At 44.6% G+C, this 23,692-nt stretch overlaps 1 protein-coding gene across 7 annotated transcripts in view; it reads left to right on the forward strand.

Annotated features, from left to right (window-relative positions):
* ATAD2B (ATPase family AAA domain containing 2B) overlaps window positions 1–23,692 on the forward strand; it is a 123,076-nt gene that overhangs the window by 22,508 nt on the left and 76,876 nt on the right. For 4 of the 7 annotated variants that reach the window (XM_088467294.1, XM_088467297.1, XM_088467295.1 and 1 more), the window contains exons 2-11: window positions 4,174–4,328; window positions 6,494–6,543; window positions 9,074–9,227; window positions 12,844–12,982; window positions 13,754–13,877; window positions 15,313–15,432; window positions 16,996–17,071; window positions 18,236–18,337; window positions 19,781–19,892; window positions 21,825–21,940. In XM_088467294.1, the coding sequence (XP_088323420.1) occupies window positions 4,174–4,328; window positions 6,494–6,543; window positions 9,074–9,227; window positions 12,844–12,982; window positions 13,754–13,877; window positions 15,313–15,432; window positions 16,996–17,071; window positions 18,236–18,337; window positions 19,781–19,892; window positions 21,825–21,940 (1,148 nt within the window). The remainder of the gene's footprint in view (window positions 1–4,173; window positions 4,329–6,493; window positions 6,544–9,073; window positions 9,228–12,843; window positions 12,983–13,753; window positions 13,878–15,312; window positions 15,433–16,995; window positions 17,072–18,235; window positions 18,338–19,780; window positions 19,893–21,824; window positions 21,941–23,692) is intronic. The other 3 variants (XM_088467296.1, XM_088467299.1, XM_088467300.1) reach the window with 1 other exon arrangement.

A 23,692-nucleotide genomic window follows, 5' to 3' on the forward strand; every position in this document is an offset into this window, starting at 1 on the left:
GTGTTTGGGAGCAAATGGCCGATTGTCATTTGCTCCCATACAACAGTAGATTTTAATTCCAACCAGCCATCTCGCTCTGGGTGACAGTCTGATGTGCTGTGATCTGGTGTTAACATAAGATTTGTTCCATTGTACTCGAAGTTTTAACTGGAACATCCTTGAATGAAATTGGGTGAACTCCACCATTTCAAAAGTGGACACCATTTTGCAGTTCAGTTACTGGTGCTGTGCCACCGAGCATCGCCACGCACATATCAGCCAGTTAGGGGCTTACCCTGCACACCTCTATTCCAGAATCTACCGTTCTGGAATGGCACATCGTTGCAGCTATCGCACTCGATTTACTTTGCCCTCATGGAGTTGTCCTGGTGTGTATATTTCTAAATATTCAAATTGTCAGACAAGGGAAAATATTAATTTACCCTGTTGGTTATATTTTATCCCACGAAACCTGTGGGGGAATACTGAAATGAAGAGAAAAAACACAAACCGTGGCAGTATCACGCTGGGCATTGAGGTCCCATTGGGGGAATAGAATGCTTCAGCGATGCACTATGTGACATTATGGGGTACCGACTTTGGCACTGCTTTATTTATGTATAGCACCTAGGATCTGACTTTCTTTTTGCTCCTTTGAATCATTGTTATTAGTCAATAGAGGAGATTGTATTATATATTCTGATCATTTAACTTAAATTGACAGAATACATGTGCTAGAGTGAGATTCCACAGGGTGCACATCTTATTACTGCAATCACTGCCCCAAGCAGCGATCACTGGAGTGGGAACACCTATGGGAAGCTCCATTCTCAGCTATGCTCCTACATCGTAAATATACATTGCACCTATATTATTGTGAGTGCTACTAACCATGTTTTGTCTACCACCATTATTCTTATTCCAGGTCTCATATTTTCCTTTCAAATAACACTGTGTGGTCATGCCTGGGAACACCTCCATTACTTTACATAGCAAAGCAGTGACTCTCTTTAAACTCATAACTAATAATAGAAATTTAGGCTTTTACCTCGGATGTGTAACTATTAAGTCCATTTAAGCACAATGAATGAATGAATGGAGGGAGAGGATCAAAGAGGAGAGGGGAAAGGAAAGTGCCTATCAGAGAGGGGAGGTGTCAGAGGCCAATAAGAAAGAGGAAAGGGGAGGTGACAGAAGATGATCACAGAGGAGGGAGGGCCGGAGGGGAGGTGACAGAAGATGATCACAGAGGAGGGAGGGCCGGAGGGGAGGTGACAGAAGATGATCACAGAGGAGGGAGGGCCGGAGGGGAGGTGACAGAAGATGATCACAGAGGAGGGAGGGCCGGAGGGGAGGTGACAGAAGATGATCACAGAGGAGGGAGGGCCGGAGGGGAGGTGACAGAAGATGGTCACAGAGGAGGGAGGGTCGGAGGGGAGACAATCTGGCCATCTTGAGCATGAAATGTAGAAACTGATCTCAGATCCATAACTTATTTAGGGTATAGAGCAAACAAACTGAGATAAAACTAACAGGCGGCCATCATACTGTGCAGCGCCTCATGAATTCCGGAGCCATGGATGGAGCTTTCTGTCCATTTTGGTGCCCGGAGCTCATGCTCCACTGGAACCACCCTCTCTACACCCCTGGCTGTGATTGTCTGTATTCAGCTTGTCGCCTTTGTGTTACCATACTTCAGCCTTGGTACTGAGGGCCTGTTTCAGCTTAGGATGATATTGCAATGCTGCACGCAAGCAGATTTGCAATTCCGTCCTTGCAGATATTGTAATGCAGCAGGAGGAATCGCGCCTCCTGCTACGTTACTTATCCGAGCTGCGTTGTACAATGTAACATCAGATAATCTGCGAGAACATCGGCCGGCTAAGTGGCCCACGGGGTCACCCAAGCCGGCCGCCACAGATACACCAAGAGGCCAGGGAAACTCCGTCAGCCGCCGGAGATCCTGGCCTCTTCCCTATCCCCCAAAAGCGGCGGCATGCCTATGTTTCGGGAAACATGAGGCAGTCACCACCCATAAACTGCAGCAGACAGTCAATCTCTGACAGTCTGCTGCAGTTCTATGTGTGTTCACGTAGGACCCGTCCTGCACATGCGCCGTACGAGTCAGGGAATCTGCGTTCGGCAGTGCACGCTGAATCAGTCCCTGAGAGTGTATGACGTCCATTTCACACGTGCTGCTTACACAACTGATCTTTGGGGATATATTTACTAAAGGTTGATTTTTATTATTACCTATATAAAATCGACAAATCGATCAACGTCGTTGTTGTGTTTCTGCAGACAAATCACACATTTGCTAATACTTAAAAAAATAAAATAAATATATAAAATAAATAAATAAAATCAATTTAAAAAAAATTGTCTGTTAGTAAATGTGATTTAGCCCAGAAACGCAACATCTATGTTAATCAATTTTAAATCGATTAAAATCGACCTTTTATTAAATATACCTCTGTGTCTTGTCAATAGTTGGCTCTGCCAATCTATGGGCTCTGTTTATATGCTGGCAATTTGTTGTTTTTAGTCATTGTGTAATTATAATACTAGTAATAATTAACATAATTCCAAGGAAAATTCCTTGATCAGTGGTAGGTAACCAGACCCTCCACTAAATCTATTATAAAAGTAAAACCTTAACTGCCCCCCCCCCCCCCCCCCCCCACACACACTTTTACAGTTTGCTGCAACTTCTACCGCGTCTTAAGGACAGGTCAAAAAAAGTTACCACTGGTTTCAGTGGAATCACTGGCCCCAACCAATCCATGCTGCTGTTTTCTGCAAAGCAAGTTCTCCAAGTCGTCGTTCACTGTCTGCCTGTTGGAGAAGCCCCTACCCACGTACATGGCAGCTTGCTACACGGAATGAAAGAGCACAAGACCATGGGCCATATTCAATTTGGCTGCGAAAAGTCGCATGTTTGAATTATCCCCATATTCAATTCAAAGACTTTTCGCCGGTGTGAAAAATCTTTGAAAAAAAACGGGGATAAGTTTTCACCATGTTTTAGATGGCGAAGAAAAGTGCAGAATTGAGGTTTAGGGGTGCAGGCTTAAAGAAAAAAAAAATAGCCTGCACCCCTCGTAATAGCCCCTAAAAATGAACTGTCAAAAAAAGTAACAAAAAAAATAGGGACACCCCCAAAAAAATATTTTAATTTTGGGGTTAAAATAAAATATGGGGAACACGTTTTGTAATAACGAAATTAATTTAGGGGGGGTTCCCAAGTATGCGGCAGGTGTTTAAAAGAATGCAAGTGGTAGCGGCAGGTGCATTTTTGAAGAATTTTCAAAATACACTTTAGGGACTTAACAATATGCTTACCCCCATTTTCATGTACCCCAAATTTGATAGGAATAGTTAATTTTCCGCAAGGAAGTCGGGGTTTGTAATAGCCGCGGCAGGTGCATATTTGCGGCTATGAAGAAGTGGTGAAGAATAGCACTTACCAATAGATAGTTATTTTTCCCAATAAAAAAAAAAAAATCATATTTTGGGTACATGAAAATGGGGGTAAGCATATTTTTAAGTATCCCAAAAGTGATTTTTAAAAATTCTATAAAAATGCACCTGCCGCTACTCCCGCAATGTAGATAACACCTGCCGCATACTTGGGAACCCCTCTGAATTCAATTTGGCTATTTTAGAAGTGTTTCCTATTTTTTTTTTTTTTTTTTTTTTATTATTATTTTTTTACCCCCCAAAATTAAAGTCAATTTTTTTGTGGTGTCCCGTGTTTTTTTTTTTTTTTTTACAGTTTATTTTTAAGACATTCCCAGGGGTGCAGACTTTTTAAGCCTGCACCCCTAAACCCCAATTCTGCACTTTTATTCGCCACCTATTTCAGTGGTGAAAAGTAATCCTCGTTTTTTCAAAGACTTTTCGAACTTGTGAAAAGCCTTTGAAATTGAATACGGGGATAATTGAAATAGGCGAAAAAGACGACATTTTGCTCCAAAATGAATATGGCACATTTGCCTTGTATTATTGTTTACTTGCTTATGATTATTGGTTCTGTCCACTTTAAAAGAGAACTTAATTAGGTTGCACCCCTCTCTATTTACTAGGAATATGAGACCTCACTTTGTGCCTCATGCCTCAGTATTTTCTTTGTGGAGATGCCTGGTAAGTTTCAGAGAAATATTTAACATGTTGTGTGTTATGTTTTTTTTGCAGAAAGATGCAGACAGTGATGCTAGTTTGAGCGACAGCCACTTATCTCCCCCGGCCAAGCGGGCTTGCAATCATGCTGAGCCTGTTCGTAAAGAGAGCCCGAAGCCTCGTGCCACCAAACAGCGGGAAGGATGGAGCATGGCCACTAGGAGATCCAGGTAACCTTGTGTAAGAGAATGTGGTGTCTGCCATGCAGCCAGTAACTGGACGTGCTGGTGTCCTGTGTAACCCTGTGACATGAAACTGTGGAAGTCAGTCTTATCCCTGACACGACTGTATAGGTGACCAGAATAATCAGTGCAGTTATATATTTGTTTCCGGTAAATGTGTAGAGGTCATTGTACTGTAGAATGGCGGTCTATGTTCACCTTCCACTCGTAGACAGACGGCCCATGTGTGTGTAGGAATAATTTTGCGATCATAAGAATTGGTCTTAACCAAAGACCAAGTAAACACCTCTAGTTGTGAAGTGATTACACAAGTTAAGATTGGGAACGTAAATATGTACAATTGAATGTTTTTTTATGTAATAGTACAGATGTGTCTTATACATCTTTTCTGCAGTCGCGCCAAAATGCCCCTCTCAGCGCGCCAGGTTCCGCGAGACTCTGCTAGCGTCGAGGGTCTTTTTATCGTCCTTTTTTTTTTTTTTTTTTTGCAGAAAATGTCTCTTAGACGCAATGCGATGTGTCGAGGGACTGGTGAATAATTTGATGTGAGACACATGTATACTGTATACAGGTTCAAAGACTCAGTCGCGCACAAAGTGCTACAATTTAGCGGTCGCATCTTTTTTTTTTTTAAATCCAAGTTCCGTTGTGGTTGATATACAGTCTCAGTCGCACACAGATTTACAAGCGTTGCATTGCACCGTCTGCTGGTGCGTCCTTGCCGCATTGCTTTGCGACTTAGATGCATTTTCAACAAATAGATGCAAAAGACACCCGGCGTCAGCAGAGTCTGGCGTGATCTTGCGGCTGACGCCAGGAAAGTCGCCCTGTGTGGCGTATTTAGGCTAGATATATGAGAACACGTCATATTATTCTTGTAAGTGCTGTGAATGTTTATTAAAATGCGTAAATGTATGAATATACTTGTTAACTGTTAAAGGACTTCAGTAACTCTGTGTATATATAATATATTCTTATAAATGAATGAGTCAATATGTTTTTGATATTATAGACAATAGCTGGTCTTAAGGGACACCTTAAAAACCAAATTGGTTCTGTATACTTTTCCATTTTAGTTCACCTACTGTGTATCTAGTTATGAACCCAATGTACCACAGCATCTCTTTAGCAAAGGTACATACTCGCTTCCTACTCTAATACAGACAGCTGGCGCTCGTCCTGCATCAGTGGGGGACAGTGTCTAAGTGGGGTTCTGATTTAGGTGACACGTATAGAATCCATGTCAAAGGAACAGAATAAGAGCTGTGGCGCTGTATATGATGTTACACAAATATAACTGTGCCAATGAGATATCTGTATACATAAATATGTCTAAATAACGTCCTGAATGGTAACTTTCATGTTGAAATTTTTCTTTGATGAATTGGCGTACCCCAACTCACTTCTTCTCAAAGGTTGTGTAAACATATAAAGGTATCTTTCCTTATGGATAGCCTTTCAATGTAAACACTTTTTAAAAAGTTGCATATTATGTATACAGATATCTCATTGGCACAGTTATATTTGTGTAACATCATATACAGCGCCACAGCTCTTGTGTCATATTCTGTTCTTTTGACATCGATTTTGTTTTTTAGAATTGTGGTGATATTCTTAAGAATAAGATATTAGACTACTGGCAGCTGTTTGTTGCGCCCTTAAAATAGCATCCTCTTTTTTCTTCCACTAGACACGTATAGAATGTAGTAGATTGAGCCACTATGATAGCACTGGCCAAGTCCTCTGTACAGAGCAACCAATCTACACAGTGCATGCCTGCGACGTGAGTCTGCCAGAGTGCTGTGATAGAGTAACACCTCCCTCCTAGCATGGCTAAGGGAAAGCTCATGTTGCACCTCTTAATATCTGGTAGGATAATGCCATCCTTAACTGAATTACCAGATGGGTACACTGTTCTCGGCCACTTGCCCTGGGGTTCAGTGTACATGACTCTCTTGGCACCTGCACTCTTCCCCAGCTAGCATGCCATTGGTGCACAACAAGCTGTGTCGGCAGGGGTGATGAGTACAGTAGTGGATCGCATTGCCTGTGCACTGTGCCACGTGTAGAAATGGCGTGTAACGCTCTACATTATAGACTTGGGTGACTGGGCTTTGACTTTTCATTCAGTTTGTTTTCCTGTTTTATTATAGGTTACTGTCTCAGACTGGTGCTACGTTACCAAACAGCCACAGCAGTTTATGTGAGTATCCGCACTGGCCGCTACATCTCTTGCAGAATATTCCGTTCAGTGTCCTCAAACTTATGGACTTTAATTATAAGCATACCCATTTTTTATACATCCTATAGGTATGATGTGTGCGTCTCGGGAACTTATCATAAGTTGAAGATATTTTAGATAGCCTTGTGGCTGTCCATCAGTATACCTGTCCTTACAGTCTGTTTTGCAGTTCATGCCTACACTGCCCAAGGGGTGTCTCCTCTCTTCTTGAAGGTGCCCCCTCACCTTAATTGCACTCATTAATCTATATTTCCCCTCCAGCTTTGGGGACAATTAGGCATCTGTAAATGTAAATCTTTGCTGGGATATATCGTGTGGTACATTAGTCTCTGTTGTATTACAGCCCACATGTATTTGGCACCATTAAGTTCTTTACATGGGAGTGATCATACTGTGTTGTGGTGATTGTTCACGCTTTGTAGAACACCTGTAGTTATACATGAATTTGGCAGGTGACTATGGGGAATGTGCATACCAGCTTTAAATATGGTGTGCCCCAGGGCGGCCTATTCCATTGTCTATGGTCCTGCCCACTAATATAGATTCTGGCTACAAGGACGTGATTATTCCCAAGAGCACATGGTAAGCTCTCCTACTCTAGAATGGGCACTTTTTGGCATTCTCCCACAGAAACTTAAGGTGCGTACACACGCAGCAATTTATTTTTTTTGGACGACTGAACGATAACTGTATCGTTATCGTTCAGTCGTCCAAAAAATCGTTCAATTTTAGCCCCAAAACGATGAACGATAACTACCAATGTGCGCTCCCGTTTTTTGTAGTTGGTAGTTATCGTTCATTGCCCGAACCTCCCGCCCAACCTGATATTGTCAGGTTGAACATGTTCGGGGATGAGGGAGGGACACGGCACTGAATGAAATCGTTCTTGATTTTGTTCAGTGTTTGTGCTCAGTGTCGTTAACGACACTGAGCACACCCCTGCCGGGACACACGGAACGATGTCGCTCTTGGAGCGAAGCGTCCAGTGTGTATGCACCTTTAGGGTCTCCAGGGTCAGCAGGCGGCTGTTATTGGCAGTTACAGATGTGTCCTCATACATCTAGCCTCCTTGCGTGTTAAACAGCCCTTCTAATCTGCCATCACTTGGCGTGACTCGGTAGCGCCGAGTGTGTTTATTTTTTGTGCGACTTTTTACCTTCAAATGCGTCTTATTCACAGTGATGCGAATAGGTAGCACGCAGTTTCTGCTGATTAAAATGATATGCAGCATGCCTATATTCTGTGTGCATCTGCGGATGTGTGTGAAACGCTATGGTAGTGTTACCGCTGACACGGTAACGTAGCATTTCACATGCAGATACAGCCGCAGCTGAACACAGGCTGCATATCATTTTAATCGGCAGAAGCTGCTTGTGCGTACTATTGGCTTCACTGTGTGAGTAAGACGCATTTGAATGTAAAAAGTTGCGTGAAAAATGCTCGGCGCTACCGAGGCACGCGGCGCTTCCACGTTGTTGTGCGCGACTTGTAGCGCAGGGAGGACACTTCTGTAGTGCAGCGGCCTGTAAATCTATCCTACAAATATGGATACAAACTAATCCCCCCCCAACTATTTCCATTTTTAGAGCAAAATTAAAATAGTTTCCACATGGAATGTGGGGAAGTTACGCTGGAGAGGGGACTAACACTGAAAAGTTCTTTGAAATGTGGCAGTTTTATATTGTCACCCTGTCTATAGCTATACAATCTCTCACTCTGCCCAATACATACTGGTATCTTATCCGCATGGAGGAGGGCGATCTTCCTATAGTGCAATGACCTGGGGAAGGGGGTGGGTGGCGGTGGTAAGTGTTTTTGGTTATTAAATATGTAAATGTTTTTCTAACTCATTACCCTGTCACTCTTGTGGGCCCGATATTTTCCGTTTCTTAGAATGTTTCTGTACCACACAATGCGGTCAATCCAATTACACTCGAAGATTCGCACTTGATGGCAGCCTGAATTTCCATAAAAGTGCTCGCAGCCCCATAGGGCTCTGAGCAAAATGATGCAATTTCTGGCTACGAGACTGGCACGAGGGGTGCGAGATGCGTTGCCGCTGCCGGCGTTTTAACGCCGTCTCAATGGCAACTCGCAGCTTGTAATTGGATTGAGCCCAATGTGTGTATGTATAGGTATTCTTATGGACCCCTCGTCACATATTGGGCCCTACCTTCAATATTCCTCCTGTATTTTGTTCTGTACTATTTATTTCTATTGATGTATCACTCGTTGCTTGAATAAAAATAATTTAAAATGAAAAAAGAACCAAAACCTGGAGGGCGGTGTTCCTCGTGTTTGTGTAGGGATATACCATCTCTCTTTATAAAATATTAATTAGAAGCAAGTTGTAAAGTAAACTTGTCTGCAGCGAGAGATTTCTGCAGAGAGAAGAACCTGTCCTTTCATTTTTAAATGAGACCACAGCTGATGTTGCAGGGCCCGAGTCCGGAACTGCTCCGTAATGATTGGCATTTGTGTTTCACGCTAGCTCTCAGAAGCCATCCCCGCCACGTGGAGAAGGAAGGTAATGGGGACCATTCCTGCATTAACGGTGATCGCGAGGTCCGAAGAAGCTGCCGGTCAAAGAGTAGCCAGTTCGAAAGTTTGAACCAGAGTTTGCTGTTTGATCAGCTGGTGAACAGGTGAGTGACCCAAGTCTATTGCTCAGGGACGGGCGAGTACTCACGAGAGCCTTCCTTTGATCGGGCGTACGCGAGTGCTCGCATGACCTCCACCTCTTTCATTTGGGATGCCGTAGTGCTTGCACGATGATCATTTACTACCTTAATCTGGATGTGGACTCTCATGTCATCCTCTATTATACGGGGTGGGAGGTTTTGTTTTCAGGGAAATCGGTGATTGATCAGTTCTTTGTCATCTGTTGGCAGCTCTAGATCTCGTTGGTAAGACCCATTATCCATATGTAAACCTTACGTTGACCCCAATTGTCAGCCACCAGAGCGATGCAGAGCACACAGTGCTGTTAGTCTATCTGTGTCTGATCACACAGCTACACTCTGACCGGTTGTCAGATCTAAGTTGTCCTGCACGTTTGGGTTCCCCTGCCCTAGACTGCAGTTCTTTTTTTATTTGAATAATATTGTTATGGTTAAGTTGGCCTTGGCTGTTGATATCTTAGTCGGTTCCACTCCTTGGCTGTGCTGCAGTATCCATTTCAGCCATAGAGTTATCTGACAAACCTTGTAAACTTGTTTCCATCTTGGGGCCACCTACGCATTGATCTCGGGCCAGCTTGACAGTCTTTCCATGTGGTTCTCCAGCTTTGTTTGCAGAACTTTCAATGGTGTTTTTAGTGCTGTAAATATCTTCTTGGTGGTGGTCTCTGGTTTTCGCTGACCTGTCTGTGAGGTGTCGCGTTGATTGCTGGTGGAGAGGGGATTACTAGATCTTGGGACACTTGAGTAGTTGGTAGCAAAGTGTGAACTTTAAACGGGACCGGTCTGTTCACGAGGCACCTTCTGCAAAGTTGTTTTTTTTTTTTTTTTCTGTGCGAGGACTCTGGGATATACGAGATCTGCTTTTAGCGTGTGTCCTTCCTTCTTTGAGGACATGGATGAACAAAAATAGTGTACACCTTCAGGGTAAATTCCACCTAGGCTTTGTTCCAAACAGGAGAACATGAAAGAAAATATTCCAGTCCTATGTAAAGGTTTTGTCACACAGCTGTCTGCAGCGCGCAAGTGGTGGGTATCTTCATTTGTTACCTACGCAGCCATCTTTTTTGTATATGTTTTATACTATGGGGGTTTATAGATTCAGCATGACTGCAGGAGGATTTCCATAATTGAAAAAGGTAGATAAGACGTGGTAGTGAGCCAATCCTGTGATCCTGGGGCATGTGACATCAATATCTGACCCGGAAGTGTTTACTAAGTTGAGTTCTTGGATTTGTCATGTTTCTTCTTGCAGGTATTTGACCCCATCGCAGGCAGATCTGGTTCTTCAGCAATTGGGCTGAACTCATTCTCTATTGTCACAGTACATCTGCTTTATATGCCGTGTTCTGTTCATCTGTGGCGTTATATCACTTGCGTGTTTTTTTTTTGTTTTTTTTTTAACCTGTATTCTTTTATAGAGGACCAGCTAAGTTTCAGCTAAGTGAATTGAGTGAGCATACATCCATTAATAAAAGTGAAAAAAAACAAAACCAAAGCAGTACCTATACCCATGCGGCCGGCGGTTCGATTCCCGTCAGCGGCAGCCCGACAGGAGCAGAGTTCGAAGCAGCGGAAGCTTGACAGCGCTGGAAATCCCGATCGTGGATAGGTAAGTATAGACTAACCTAACCTAACCCCCCTAACCCTATCCCTCCTTAGGGGTGCCTAACCCTAACTTCCCCCCCAAGTACCTAACCCTAACCACCCCCTTCCCCGCTGCCTAACCCCAAGTCCCCCCCCAGGGGTGCCTAACCCCAAGTCCCAAAGCCCCCGCGGCTGTCCGCTCGCGGCGCCCGGCATCACTACGATCGTGATGCCAGGCGCCGGTCTCCCGGTGTTGGGGAAATGCGGGCGTCTACATCTAGACGCCCGGCATTTCACCCTTGCCGGGATAAGACAGTCGGGAAGCTGGCTGCCGGTATTTAGGCAGTCGGCTTCCCGATTGCTTCCCCCTATAAACTATAAGAATACTTCTGGATAACAACCAGGGCTCTTTTAAGAATATGTTTGCAACAAAACATTTTGTGAAAGAGAATAAAGAAAAATAGCAAAGACCTAGGCCTGATTCAGAGCCGCACGTAATGCTGATGTTGACAGAGATGAGTGAATTTTGTTTTTGCTATCCTAGCATGTGCATAAACCCCTAATAAAAAAGCGAACAATGCATGTGTTAGTGTGCGTAGAAAGGCGCTGTTACTATTGAGACGCACAGTATCAGACCCTTGGATAAGTGCTGTTCATTCCTGGGCAGTGGCTGGGAGGTGGCGAAACAGACGCACGGAGGGGATCCGTGTTGCGGGCGTGTAGGTGAAGTGTTTGGGTACACAGATGCTTCATCGCTCACATTGGACGCCATACTCATGACTGGAAGCCTGCACCTGCCGTAGAGCTCTTGCGCGATTTGATGGTGGAGTCTACAGATGCACCAGGCGGTATTACAGCGTGCACAAGGTACGGGTGTGCAGAAGCGTCCTCATACACCTAGCCTCGATACGCCATATGCTGCATGACTCTGCTAGCGTCGGGCGTCATTTTTGCAGGTTTTTTTTTTTTTTTTTTTTAATGCCTGAACATCCGTCACTTGCAATGTGATGTACTAGGATGCACCAGGAGACTGCGCCGATTCATTTGATGTACGACACTTGTATATCTGTGTGCGACTGAGTCTGTACACAAAGCACAATGGAACGTGGCAGGGAAAAATAAGCAGCTGCTGCTACATTGTAGCACTTCGTATCCAGAGACTCTGTCGCACACAGATATGTGTCGTCTATCAAATGAATTGGCAGTCTCTCCTTATTTTCGGGAGAACTGGTGAAAAAGGCGGCTGGCGCAAGCAGGGTCACACGGCACCTGGCGCACCAAGATAGGCGATTTGGTGCGACTGTAGCAGCAATGTATGAAGACACATCTGTACACCAGCGAGAGATCTTTGGAGCAACATTTGCATGAAGTCTCAGACGAGCGACTGCCAAATACGAAGCCGTGTCTGCGTCCCCATAGAGTGGTTTTGCCTGAGGCTAAAGCATTGGAATATAAACCATGAACTGTACTCCCAAAGAAAGACCTTTTTAAAGCTTTGGCGCACAGAAGATAAATTTGTATAGTGTCCCTCCTCATTACACCAGAAATCAAAGGCTTGCTCCACTTGTGGGTTATGATCCTGTGTTCCCCAGGATTTACTTTGTCCACAGTTGGCGTGGAAGGAGATCACTGCTATGGATGCAGGAGTTATAAAATGCATCTGGCAGTGCCTTCCAGCACAAGTGTCCTCAGTCTGACTCCGCAGTATTAGAGTGGGGTGTAACACCTGGAAGTTTGCACCTTTTTGACATTAACGCGTTTCATGTTTGTTTTTTCCCCCCCTTTCTCCTCCATCTCGTATTGTAATGGCTCCCTCTAGTGGTGTGTCATCAGATGGCGTGTTCTTGTTGCTGACCTCTGATCTGGGAATGGACAGCAGTGATATGGCAAGATTACCTAATGTATAGTGCCACTGATAGACATTGTATAGGTAACGTCTCTACCTATTTATGTATGGGGAATGGGTCTGCTAACACTGCTTTACTCTTGATTTCAGCACTGCCGAAGCTGTGCTCCAGGAAATGGACAACATCAACATACGGAGGGGCAGCAGCAAGTCCAAGGAGGTGGAGCGGCTACGTATGTGGACAGACACCGAATTTGTGAGTCTTCAAATAGAACAACTGGACGTAAAAGTGAGGTTCTGCTAGAAAATGAATGAAATGTACTTTGAAGGGGTATCAGAAATGGCAGGGCCCTCAATTTACCCGGGAGGCGTAGTGGCGCAAAAGTAGAGAGTGTTTTCTATAGAAAGGGTAGTAGGAGGGATGAAAGTAGACCCCCCTCCCTATATTCCCCGGCTTCTTCATCTGGTCCTCCACATAAGGCACGTCACACATCACTGGCAAATCTTTGTACAGTGATTGGCTGTGAGATAGAGAATTAAAAATGCTGATGTTTGTGGCCACACCAGGCCTGGAGCGTTATTGCCACAAACGGAGTGATGGGCAAAATATTTCCCCCTGAAACCTCTAAACAAATGATCATATCCTGTTTTATATTAAGTTAGTCCACTTTTGCAGCCCTGCCAGTAACCCACGTATTGCCATCACGTTTGCCATGCGGTGTTACTGGCACTTGGATGGAGGCGTTCCCTTGACCTGCTCCATTCACTTGTAATAAAATAGAGCAGGTAGTGTCTAAAAGGTGCTGTAGCACCACCCCTGGTGTTGTCTGCAATACTTTGCATCCCCCCTACTCGTATCATTGTGCTCTTACTGGTGCCAATTCTAGTAAAAGACTAGTTTCCCTACAGGCAGTAAATACTATGCTAATACGAGGCCAAGGAAGATAGTTGAAATTGCTGTTTTTGTTAGGGACAAATATTGAATAAACTTGCCTTTAAACATGCAGAAATGCAGCAATGGAACGTTCATTAATGCTTGTACCTTTCACATGTTTTGCAGGAAAACATGGACATGTATTCCCGTGTTAAGAGGAGGAGGAAAAGCCTGCGAAGGAATAGCTATCCAATCAAAACTCGGCATGAGGAGTCCTCAGAAGGAGAAGAGGAGGAAGAGGTTTCAGAAGGTCACTAACTATATACGTTAATATCCGTCGGGAAACATTTAGGCATATAGGTAGCTATAGATAGCTCTTCCTGCTTCGCCTCTTTACAGAGGTCATAGCGCCCCTGTAATTTACCACACGACCCCACATTAATACATGGGGCAGAATCGGGATCAGCGCACAATACCACGAAACCCCCCCCCCCCCCCATAGTGCCAGATAAAACGTCCCCCCCCCCCCCCCCTCCCCCCATAGTTTGTTGCTGATCTACGGAGCCAGGTACCTTGCAGCTCAGGCCGGTGAGTTGTGCAGGTGTTCACCAAGAGAACACCAAGTGTTCTTGCTTTCATTAAACCGTAATGGATGGTGAGCTTGTTTTTCTTCAGTCTTCCCACTGCACTAGAATGTAGAAGACCCTTTCTTAATAGTTTTAGCACTTAGGCCAAAGCAACTGGTTCTTGGTACCACTGTATGTAAGAGAACCCTGCAACACACTTGCTGTATAAGAGCTAAAGGTTCCAACACACAAGCAGTATAATACAAGCAGTCTCCCAATTCTTTGCCTGTAGTAGTCATCCACTAGTGCAGAGGTTCCCAAACTCTGTCATTACAGTCCAGGTTTTAAGGATATCCCTGCTTGAGTCCAGATGGTTGAATCAAATTGACCGAGGTACTAATTAAGTCACCTGTGCTCAAGCATGGATATCCTTAAAACGTGGACTGTAACGATGGAGTTTGGGAACCTCTGCACTAGAGCTTAACTCTTTCAGTAAATCTGATCCCTCTGTGGCTTTTCATGTAGTGTTACATGTGTTGCTAACACCCTCCTGTTTTCCGCACATGGTGTGGGTTGCAAGGGGGAACCCCCACTGACGTACTGGTGTGGGGGAAGGATTGTGTAACTTTCCAAAGAAGTGGGAAAACCATGTAAGCCTGCGTCTGTGACCACCATAGTATACACCGTGCTGGCCGCCACCTTGTAACCCACAGTGACAGCTGTCACCATGTCTAAATCTTCTGTGGGCTGCAGGTAAAGTCGATCACTTACTGGAAGTGACTGAGCTCCTTCAGTAACAGTTACCTGCTGTAGCGTTACTGTAACGCTGAGGTCAGTGACCTATATGCCTACTCTGCTGCATGGTAAGGACTGTAATTTAAATATATATTTGCTCAACTATTTTACTAAGTGCGATGAAGATCAAATTAAGTTGGGTAGAGTTACAAATGGAAGCTTCCAATAAAACTGGCACGACGTGGAGGCGAATGTATGTGTTGTGATTTGGAGGTCCCCCCCCACCATGAATCTGTTCTACGGTTTTATTAACTGCTACTGTTAGTAATTATGTTCTCTAACTTGCGCTAATGATATATATAATCCGGCTACCACTCGGAGTACTGGAGCCCGTGAGGTTTGCAGGCTGCTGGGAAACCCACTAACGCTCCTTTGTGCCCGCAGAATCCCCGGAAGAAGGGGAAGACGGGGATGAAGAAGCCGAGGTAGAGGGAGAAGAAAACGATCGTCCGTATAACTTAAGGCAAAGGAAAACTGTGGAGAGGTACCAAGCGCCCCCTATTGGTAGGTAATGTATTTCGTACCTAGTGAAATATAAATGCTGCAGGGCACGGTAATACGATGCATAGGGCCGGATTCAATTAGAGGCGAAAAAGGCGCGATTGGTAAAAAAGTTTCGCCTATTGCTGCTTTTCGCCTGTTTGCGTCTCCAAATTCAATTCCAGGACCAATTCGCCTAAGCGGAAACTCAATGCACTGAAACAGGCGGAAAAGTTTCTCCAATGAACGTCAGGCGGAAAAAAAGTGCAAAATCTCTATTTTGGGGTGCAAATGTGGGGAATTGATTCAGAATCCTTTGGACCCCCTTTCCCCCCAAAGGACAAATCAGCCCCCCAATAAACCCCCCCCTTTAAAAAAAAAATTACCTTAGAACACCCCATTGAAAGACATGTCAGTTTTGGGGCGAGGATGAAAAAAGTGCGGTGAAGAGGATAAAAAGTAGCGCAATAGGTCTTTTGGGGGGCTGTATGGATGGGGCAGGTGTGTTTAGGATTGCAGGTGCATGCAGCAAGTGGATTTTTCAAATTTTTTTTTAAAAGTGCAGTTTACAGACACAAAAATATGTTAGCACTCATTTTCAAGTATTCCCCAAATTTGACTGGACTATTTATTTTCCATAAAAAATACTGTGTCCTATCATTCTTCACCACTTTTACAAATATGCTTCTAGAAACCTTTTAACAACTTAAGGACACAAAGTACATTTATTAGGGCTAATGGTACACATCTGTAATGATTTCCAGTGTCAGAGCGTCTTATTTTGGGGTACAGACGGATCCACCCAATCTATTCAGCACTTTATACCTGTTATGCATTCGCCTATTTGCGTTTTCGCCCCTTTCTGTAATTGAATAGGGCGAATCGCGGGGACGCGCATGCCGTAAATTGGCGTCTCAAACAGGCGAATGCGCCGAAAAGTGCAATAGGGGAAAATAATCCGTCTTTTCGCCTTTAATTTATTACGGTCCATAAGCTGCACACGTTATAGTGATTGAAGATGCCTCAGTGAGAGATTTCTCAGTTGACGCTATGGATCAGAGAGCTAGACATACAGATGTGTCCTATTACACTCTGCGTCTTTAAACCATGTGAGGCGAGACACTTGGCACGACCAAGATACTCTGAGAGCAGTAGCGTACCATGCTTTGTTTACATTTTGCACCCAATGGCACCTGGAGTGAGGAATAGCTGCAGCCGCTCGCATTGAGGTTCAGGCTCAGGGGCACGCAATTTTAGAAATGTCAATGCCCATTGATCAGTGTATCCTAGCAATGCCGTTGTTTTGTTCATGCAAATAAGACGCACATTTTGAGTGCAATAGATCATGGTGTGGCCGTGGCGCATGGGACCTGGCGAGAAGGGCTGTTTGGTGTAACTGAAGCCACAGCAAAAAAAAAAAAAGACATCTGTAACCTACTGACCAAAGGCGGCAGATCGTGGATGTGTCCTTCTCAAATTAGAACTGATGTGGTTTCTTCTGTTAGTGTTAGCTGTATTCGTAATACATGTGGCTACCCTAATACATGGAGGTTATACCTTTTTACTTTGTTTTGAATGTGTTTTCAGAGCCAGCACATCAAAAGAAGAGACAGAGCACTTTGTTTGATACACACCGATCTCCTGCAAGAAGAAGCCATATCCGGTATGTTCCCGAACACCCCTGCCGCAAATCGCAAACAAGTTGCACCTAGCTCCTCTTTTATAAAATGACATAAATACATCATTTTTCCAGTCCTGTTTACTAGAAGAATGCAAGCCAATCATACCTGATCTAACATTCTGCATGATTGAAATGTTCTAGCTGTTTGTAGTAGTTTGTAGTTGTCAGGTATGATAAAAATCCATCTCTCCCATATTCATGCTTTGCTTGTCTCCTGCCAAAAGTTTTGTTCCCTTCACCTCTGCATTGCTGACTGCTCAGGAAAATGTCTGGCACTGGCGTTAAACGGTCCTCCTTATATGGGGGGAATGGGGGGTAGAGGGGAGAGGGAGAGATGTACTAAGTGACAAACTACCAGCCACTCAGCTCCTAACTGTCATGTTGCAGGCTGTATTTGAAAAATTGTCAGGAGCTGATTGGTTGGTAGTATATCACTCTCCAATTTATCACTTTCCAGAGCTTAGTACATCTGCCCCCTGGTCTAGCATTTTCACTGTGGGAGGAAAACATCAAAGTACATTCAGAGTGTAGTGCAGCCCATGACCCCCTCTCACTCCTGCCTACAGAACTTTGTCCGAGCTGCTCCCTGAATTTTGGAACTCTGTCCCACCTCACCTGACCCCTCGCCATCTCTCTCCCAACTCATTTGTCTACCTCTTCCTGCCCTATCCACTCTTCTCCCACCACCCCCATTATCTGCCCCCCCCCCCCCCTTCCACGTGTTTTGGTTCCAACAAGCAGGCCCCCATCTTACTCCTGAATACTGCCCTCTTCTCCTTGGCTTAATACCTTCTGCTTGTTTTCCCTGGTGTCCTTTCATCCATTGGGAGACATCGGGACAGCATGCAGTTATAGAGCGCAGTGCAGGGAGCTTAGCTCCCTCTTTTAAATCTACAGGCAAACAGCTCCAGCTGCTCATCCGTGTCTAACGCACTGTCTGCGACGTTCCGTTTTGTGACGTGTTTCCCCGGAGCTGGACGTGGTTTGTATGGCTGTTTATAACTAGGGAACTTATTGACCGATCTGTGTTACCGCTCTAGTTTTTTGAATGAATGGGTCATATGTTATAGTACTGTAAGTGTGAAGGCTCTCCCTTTTCCCCCATTGTGTAACTCTTCTAAATAGAGGCAATTTTGTGTTGTGTAGCCGGAAGAAGCACGCGATCCACAGTAGCGACACCACGTCCTCCTCAGACGAAGAACGATTTGAAAGAAGAAAGTCTAAGAGCATGGCTAAGGCGAGGAACAGGTACCAATGATACGGCGTGCTGCGGGGAGGCTGATGGGTACTAATGATATGGCGTACTGCGGGGAGGCTGATGGGTACGGATGATATGGCGTGCTGCGGGGAGGCTGATGATCTGGCATGCTGCGGGGAGGCTGATGGGTACCAATGATACGGCGTGCTGTGGGGAGGCTGATGGGTACCAATGATACGGCGTGCTGCGGGGAGGCTGATGGGTACCAATGATACGGCGTGCTGTGGGGAGGCTGATAGTTACCAATGATATGGCGTGCTGTGGGGAGGCTGATAGTTACCAATGATATGGCATGCTGCGGGGAGGCTGATGGGTACCAATGATACGGCGTGCTGTGGGGAGGCTGATGGGTACCAATGATACGGCGTGCTGCGGGGAGACTGATGGGTACCAATGATACGGCGTGCTGTGGGGAGGCTGATAGGTACCAATGATATGGCGTGCTGCGGGGAGGCCGATAACATGGCTGTAGCCATAACTTATTATTAGACTTGGAAAGACTCTACCGCAGGGCTTATATTATATGTAATACATGAAGTTTAAAGAAAAAGTCTCAATAGGAGAGTGGGTAAGGAAAATAATATAAATCAAGAAACATACAGCTTCCATTTACTTTAAAAAACAAACATACAAAAAAAAAATAAAAAAAAATTATGTATTCTTTGGTAAATTTATCAAACAATATCTGCGGGTGTTTTTGGGTACCCATTAATATTTAGGAACCCCAAGATTTAAGATATCTGCTGCAGTTCCTCCATTTCTGCCTGCAAAGTGTCCCCCCCCCCCCCGCGGCTTACAGCTAAGGGCGCCCGCTGTACTTGCGGTCGGAATGCCCAGCGTCGGCATTTCCACTCATATCGGGATTCCGGCGCTGGCCTTCTGTCCGCAGTTTGGGGAGTCTGTTGCCGGGATTTCATCAGCCAGCATCTTGATCGTAGGGTTTTTTTTTTTTAAATACATCCTGTCTGTATTACCCAAGTGAGATCAGTTTACATTCCGCTGTACTATCAATTGCAAGTAGTTGTTAGCGGTTTCATGGTTCGATAATGTTGTGACATTCGCTTCAGAAAAAGGGTAAATGGCAACCGATGTACACAGGGTTATTGCAGAGGTGTCAGCATGGCACCAATTTATGGATGTCAGCCTTTTTGTGAAGAGACCAGTTCTTTCTTATCTGAAATTCAGTCCTTCTAACACTGTATCCTATGTTGGGTGCTATGAACAAATAAAGCATTGCTGTGGCATTCTTTCTATAGAACACAAGGGCACCTATGTTACCCAGATACAGTAGTGCTAATGTGTCGGGGCCTTAAAGAAATAGCTCTGTTTTCCTCACCCGTAGCTGTTTTATCTGTACTCCGGTGGTGATGTATTATCCACGGCGTCCTTCACCTGCTGTGTTACACTGACTGCATGCTTGCTTCCTTTGATAGGTGTCTACCCATGAACCTCAGGGCAGAGGACCTAGCCAGTGGCATACTTCGTGAACGGGTAAAGGTTGGTGCCAGTTTGGCTGACGTAGACCCGATGAACTTGGATCGCTCGGTGAGTACTGTATTTACAATCTGCAGAAACCCTTCCCCAAGTTCATATTCTAAGCAAAGCTTACCAAGACTTTGAAGTTTTTTTTATTTACTTAATGTTATAGGTATGTCAAATGCAAATAAGACTCCACCAGAAATCTGTCAACTTTCATAGTCTCAAAACTACAATTTGGACCTAATCACTGACTGACTTTGAAAGCAAATGGTCTCCTATAAAACCCAGTGATAAAGTTCCTGCTTGGTTCCAGTTATTATATTTCTTTGCATCCCTGTGTAACGTTCATGTGCTATACCGGATACAGGAATTATAAGGTTTTATTGTAAGAGTTTAAGGCCAAATGCAGTACTAACCCCAGCCGACATTATCTGCAGGTATACGGTAAACTGCTTAAATTCCCTTTTTTTTTATGGAAAAGAAAGTAGATCACTGAAAACTTCAGATGTTTTTGCCACTGGGGCCAATCCCATCCCAACTGGTGCCTGTAATAGTCTTCAGTCAGCTCCAGTCTGCTCTAATGCAAAATGCCTCTCCCCTCCTGCGAGTCCGATCCTCAGGAGGGTGCGAGCAGAAATGTGAGAAACCTGTGGTTAGGGCACGCAATCCACAGTTATGTAGCCAGAAACAGAACTTTAGACTGGTTTAACAGTTTTATACGGCTAAACCCAGTCTATTAGGACGTGAAGAGGGCGATAATTAATAAGCACCCAGAACAATTGAATTGCAAAACTGGGTGCTCATTAATTATTGCTCATCCCCACTTGTGTTGAGTATCTCCTAAAAACACAACGACTCCAGAGTAGAAGTGGATGACCCCTGTGGTTATAGGAGTTGGGAAGGGGAGTGATGCTCATTAAATATTCTGGCTGGAATTCTCCTTTTAAACAAATCCATATAATTACAGCTCTGCTCTGCTCACTACATGGCTAATTTTATCTGGAAAGGAACAGAGGTTAAATTCCCAGCATTTACCCCGTGGTCCGATATTAAAGTTCTTAGGTCTTTTTTTTTTTGCATGCTGTTTTTGTGTTAAAGCGCCAGTAGAATGTAGCCAAATCCTTAATCGTATCTATATCTCTGCTCTCGCCGTCATGATAGCTTCTAGGCTGACTGTCATAGGGATAAGATGTCTTGACGGTGAGAATGTCCTTATACAGCTTTCTATGACATGCACATGTGATGGGTTCCACGTGCTTGTAATACGTGCAGTCACGCCCAGGCCCTGCTGGTTTTGCTGTTTTCCTTGTTCCCATGTACAGCCTGTTATCATATTTTTTTTTTTTTTTTTTTTGTGAAGTGCCACAAAATTCCACGGCATCAGACAGTTGGAGTGCCAGGCGATACATAAAACTAGAGCGAGTACCTAATTGGCTAAAGAAGGAGCTGCACACATATGAGGTGGAGAGGACATTGCTTGGGAGAGGTGGTCAGTCAGTGACTTGCTGTGCAGTGTCCATTATGCTTTTTACTGTGACTTCCTAAAAATCCAGGGGGTATATTTACTAAGGTGCAGGTTTTTAGAAGTGGAGTCGTTTCCCCTAGCAACCAATCAGATTCTATTTATCTTTTATCTAGAAGATCATAGCTAGAATCTGGTTGCTAGGGGCAACACTGCCACAAATCTAACTTTAGTAAATATACACACACCAAGAATCTGTCCTTGTATATGTTCCAAGATGTGCTAGTTACCTCCAGCAGGTCTATCCAGGGAAGCGGAAAGGTTTGGGGCACTTTCCCGGTAACTGCTCAGATGCACCTGTACCTAGGTAACCGATTATACTCTAGAATCCAGTCACAGCCACAGATGGTGCAGGTTCTGACATTACCGATGGAAAGGGTACTAATGTGAACGGTCACTGCCGCAAAGCAAACAGATTATGTTGTAAATGGCTGCTTCATTATCCTGCGCTGAATACCGCTGTCCTTCTCTTTCAGGTGCGGTTTGATAGCGTAGGAGGTCTCAGCCAGCACATTTATGCATTGAAAGAAATGGTCGTCTTTCCCCTCCTGTACCCTGAGATCTTTGAGAAGTTTAAGATCCAGCCCCCCAGGTACGTGCTGCAGGGCCCTAGGTGTGTGCATCGCTAGGATGCTCTCTGGCTTTCCCCGCGTTTTCCCAAAAGGTTTCCCGTTATAGCTCAAGTGCTTATTTCACATGAGTGTATCGCATGCATGAATGTGTGTACGGGCGGTCACAAATTCTGCAGATGTATATCGGTTAGGTGTGTACCCAGCTCTAGTCTGGGTGTGAAGGCATTCAATATCTCGGTAATTGAGGGGGTTAAAATCGCTATAACAGCTTATGTATAATAAAGTGCATAATGTTGTTGCAGCCCCCACCGTCCTCTTCCCCCCCCCCCCCATGTCCTCTGACCAGTAGTGTTTGTTGCTTGCAGAAAATTGCACTCACTAACATGCCTTATTACTGTGCCACTTTTTATTTTACTATTGTATAAATTACTGATCATTGCTGATATCACGGGTCCTTATTGTAAACGTCATTTAGTTCTAAGGTGTTAGACCGCTTTTAAAAATGGCTTCGCTCAATTAGTTCTACTATACAGCGCATTACTGTTGGGTCAATGACAGATTGTATTGGATTTGTTGCTAAGTGTATGTATGTATGTATGTATATACACGCACGCACGCCAAAAGTCATGGATTAGCAGTATGTAATGGTAAGTGGCGTCACTGCACTGAGACGTCTTGGAAATGCCCAGACCTGCATCAGTTGTAACCTGACATCTCTTGAGTCAGTTTGAGCATCGGTTAGGCTGCTCAGGGCAAGGTGAATTATTTAGTCCAGAATCTGTTTGAGGAGCTTTCTGGAGAGTTTCAACAAATGGTCTGGCCACCACGTTCTCCCAACATGAATCCAATCAAGCATTTGTGGGATGTGGTGGAGAGGTCTATTATCACCCAAGATCCTGCACCTACAAATATCAGGGAGCTCCATATAAATATATAAATATGAGCTGGAAAAGTCAGACTTCTATATTTGCAGAGAGGGATGTTATCCATCTTCAAAGTGAGGGGTAGGGGGCGCTGTTGCCCTGCGGTAGAGCTTGAAGCTCATGTATGGAGACTGTTATAAATACAGGCTTATTGCGGAGACAGTTCTAATAGGAGGTTTATTCAGATATGTGTAACGTTCCCTTTGGGGAAAGGGGTTAAATCTCCTGGCAGCAGCTGCTGTGGTTAGATGTGATCAGCAGGCAGAGCAGACAGATGACAGCTCAGCCATTTCTACGTGGTGCACGGATTAACTGCTTGAATAACACATGGCTAATTATAAAGCCCTACTCACAGGAAAGATCTGGTTTAAACCTGCCTCTTAATATATTACAGCCCTTGTAGTTCAGAATAACCATCAGCCTCCAACCTGTATATGAGGCACAATGCGAAGCCGCATATGGAGAATATTCAATTAGCTGCCAGGCGCTGCTGTGCGCCTTTCTGGTTATTACGGCTGCCATTACTTTCTCTGCCGCCTCTATAGGGATGCAAGCAAACCAGGTTTTCCTACCCTAATATCCCACACGGGGAGACTGTGGTTAGTACAGTTGTGTTCACATACATCGTATCTCAGTGCACTACAAGTGGCGTCAAACAACGCGTAATCGCTCAGCGACTCTGTAGCATGCCGCATATCGTTTTACTCAGCGGAAGCTACTCGCTTTGTGAATCGGACACATTTAAAGGTTAAAAAGTCGCGCATAAAGACGCTCAGCGCTACAGAGTCACGCCACGGCATGGGGCAACTAGAAAGGCTGTTTAGGAAGTAAGATGTATGTGGACACATC

This window comes from Taudactylus pleione, unplaced genomic scaffold (assembly GCF_031769625.1).
Source record: "Taudactylus pleione unplaced genomic scaffold, aTauple2 ptg000070l, whole genome shotgun sequence".
Lineage (NCBI taxonomy): Eukaryota > Metazoa > Chordata > Amphibia > Anura > Myobatrachidae > Taudactylus > Taudactylus pleione.